This window comes from Limulus polyphemus, unplaced genomic scaffold (genome assembly GCF_000517525.1).
Source record: "Limulus polyphemus unplaced genomic scaffold, Limulus_polyphemus-2.1.2 Scaffold1681, whole genome shotgun sequence".
Taxonomy (NCBI): domain Eukaryota; kingdom Metazoa; phylum Arthropoda; class Merostomata; order Xiphosura; family Limulidae; genus Limulus; species Limulus polyphemus.
The window spans coordinates 249,132-252,420 of record NW_013667291.1 but is presented as its reverse complement, the minus strand read 5'-3'; the positions used below and the strand labels follow the sequence as shown (position 1 = coordinate 252,420).

At 37.0% G+C, this 3,289-nt stretch overlaps 1 protein-coding gene across 1 annotated transcript in view; it reads left to right on the top strand.

Moving 5' to 3' along the window:
- Window positions 1–446: 446 nt before the first annotated feature.
- LOC111087049 (extracellular matrix protein 3-like) overlaps window positions 447–3,289 on the top strand; it is a gene marked incomplete at its 5' end in the record, with an annotated part of 7,264 nt that continues 4,421 nt past the window's right edge. The window contains one exon of the mRNA XM_022392268.1: window positions 447–593. Coding sequence (XP_022247976.1) covers window positions 447–593 — 147 coding nt within the window. The remainder of the gene's footprint in view (window positions 594–3,289) is intronic.

The window sequence follows — 3,289 nt, the reverse complement described above, 5'->3', positions numbered from 1 at the left end:
AGGGCGAGCATGTTTGGTAGGACGGGAATGCGAACCCGCGACCCGCAAATTGCGAGTCGAGCGTCCTAACCACCTGGCCATGCCGGGCACATTATATACTTTAACATATTTCTTTCACACTTTTCACGTCCCCCGGTGGGACGGCGGTAAGTTTTCGGATTTACAATGCTAAAATCAGGGGTTCGATTTCTCTAGGTGGACACAGCGGATAGCCCAATGTGGCTTTGCTATAAGAAACAACACACACACACAGACTTCTCACAAACCTAAGTGACTCCCCCCCCCCTGGTAACTCGGAGTTAAGTTTGAGAGCCTATAATGCTAAAATTTGGGTTTCGATACCGCTGTAGGCGGAGCATAGGTAGCCCAATGTGTAGTTTTTTATGCAACAGTAAGCAAACAAATTTAGCCATTTCAAAAAATTTGCTCTATTTTTTATTTTACAGGAAAAAATGAACTTTTAGGACAAGAGTTTCAACTTAATTGGGCGTGGATATCTCTGGAGTACGACTCTTACGAAATCAACGAGACGGAGAAATACTTGAATATCAAACTTTCCAGGAGAGGTTATTTAGGAGAGACGTCTTTCGTTAGTACGTATTAACTTGATATTATATTTATGATTTGGCAAATATTCGTTGAATTATACATTACGTTTATCTTGACATACTATCGATTGATGTATAAACGATGTTTCATAATTATCTCTTAATGAATAAAGTAAATACCGTTTGATTTTACCTACCGTATAAGTATAAGCTACAAGCAAAATTACCCGTCCCCAGTGACGGAAAACGTTTAAGTTAATCTATCCATTTAAATTATTTCACGGACTTTTGAAAGGTCAATTGTGTTGAACTCTAGGGTTTTTTTAGCATTTGAGTATTTGTTGAGCATTTCAGTCATGTTAAGAGCCGCTCAACAATAACATAAAATAAATCTACATTTTTATTCTTTAAGTTACGTCACATTTTGAAATGTGAATGATAATGTGATTAATTCCTTACTATTTAGTGTAGAATATCCTGCTTACAAAATGAAATTTGGCATTAACATTATTCATGCCTGTTCTCCCGTCATTTCAAAAGTGAATGTTGAGCTTTGCCTGTGTGCTCAGCTTTTCAAACGCAGCGCAGGAAGCGAACGCCGTAAAAGAGAGACAGACGAACGCTCGGACAGACACCACGGCTTGCAATATATATATATATAGTGCTTAGACATTTACTCATTAGCTTTTAAATTATCAATTATGCTTAAGCTTACCTACCGTCGTAATTTATGCTTCATAATATATCTTTCTTCACTAACTTATATATATATTAGTTAACTTTATTAATCACAGCCGAATTACAAAGTATCTTATTCATTGGTCACTAAAGGAAGTAATTTTTAGTGCTAGTTTGAATTAACGCATCTTGTAAATTTGAGTCGAATGTACCGTTAAACCATCTGAGTAACTGAGCAATATTCAATATTTGATTATAATAGATAGGCTAAAAGCTAGATGTAGCCTACTGGATAGCATCATAGCATTTTGGACTTCTGATCGAAGAGTCCGAGGCTCGAGACGTGAAGCCGGTGAACATGTTCCGCGCTTTTGCTTGTGGGTGCACTATAAAAGTGACAGTTAATCCCGTTATTTGGTTCAAAATAGCCGAACAAAGCTGTTGTTTCCCTATGGTCAATAATTTATAATTAGGAACGGATATTCACGAACTTTAAAATGTTTTGACATCATCACTTAGCCGACATGTGCATAATATGCCGTTCAGGTTGAAAATTCCAATTTCAAAATAAGTAAGAGAAAAATTTATGGTTGAAAAGTCCATTCCAGCTATTATATTCAAAGTAGAATTTTTGATTTACTGCGTTTTACGACACCTAACAATAGATTAACATATATTTATTTAAGAAACAAAAAACCAACTGGTTAATTTGATGTTATGCAAGTAGAAAATGCAACATAGCTCGCATACTCTATTGGAAACAGGTGAAATGGTTTGTATTGAATTTCGCGCAAAGCTACACGCAGCGTAAGACTAGAGGGATGGCAGCTAGTCATCACCACCTACTCTTTTACCAACGAATAATGGAATTGATTGTCACATTATAACGGTCTCATGACTGAAAGGGCGAGCATGTTTGGTGGGACGGGGATTCGAACCCGCGATCCGCAGATTGTGAATCGAGCGCCCTAACCACCTGGCCATGACGGTACCAGGTGAAATAAACGCGAACTTATCAGCTTTATACCAAAACTACTCGACTCGTAATCTGAGGGTCGCGGGTTCGAGTCCCCGTCACACTCAACATGCTCGCCCTTTCAGCCGTGGGGACGTTATAATGTGACGGTCAATCCCACTATTCGTTGGTAAAAGAGTAGCCCAAGAGTTGGCGGTGGGTGGTGATGACTAGCTTGCCTTCCCTCTGGTCTTACACTGCTAAATTAGGGATGGCTAGCGCATCCTCGTGTAGCTTTACGCGAAATTCAAAACAAACAAGCAAACAAATTATATACACATGTTGAGGTAAAAGAGATAGTGATGTAATCATTGAGTATAATCCTTCTTCGAAGTGATTATATTTTGAAATTGATTTATATTTCCCGTTCTACGAACTACGTTGAACTTGATAAATTATGAACTAACGAATGAACAAATATTATATATTTTGTCAACTACTGTCGTTATCACTTTCAGTTTTGTTCGTGGCCTTGTTATAACTGTTTAACGTTTTCCAACAGCTGCTGTTAACCTTGAAAGATTCGTTACACAAATTTTTCTTGTTTGGAAACTGCATTATGTCAAGTATTATTTTTGTTCGAATGTAAGCCTTAAGAGCCTAGGTTACCACACACCAACGTTTTCATTTTGCATTAAATGTACTTAAGTTAATTAATGTCATTTTCCGTGTTTTATTTTTCATTAAGTTAATGGTGAGTTATATCATTAGTGTTAAATTTCAGTATATTTTTTTAAGAAAGTATAAACAACGTATACGGTAGGAAAATCAAGCAGTTGGATTCCATATGACATTCAATTGAATTACTGAGATTTTCAGTTTCTAAAACATAGAAAAATCTACTCAGTAAAACCTTAACATTCTAGTTGGTGGGTAGATATACACCGCGCTTTAACTCCATGGTGTACTTGAATATATTAATGTCTCCGCAGAGAGACAGACATACTGTTTTTCTATTGTTTCTTCTTCTTTCTTCCTTCTTCTTCCAAACACAATTCAATCGACCGCCATTCCTTTATCTATCGGCGGATTGACTTGAAACTTTGCA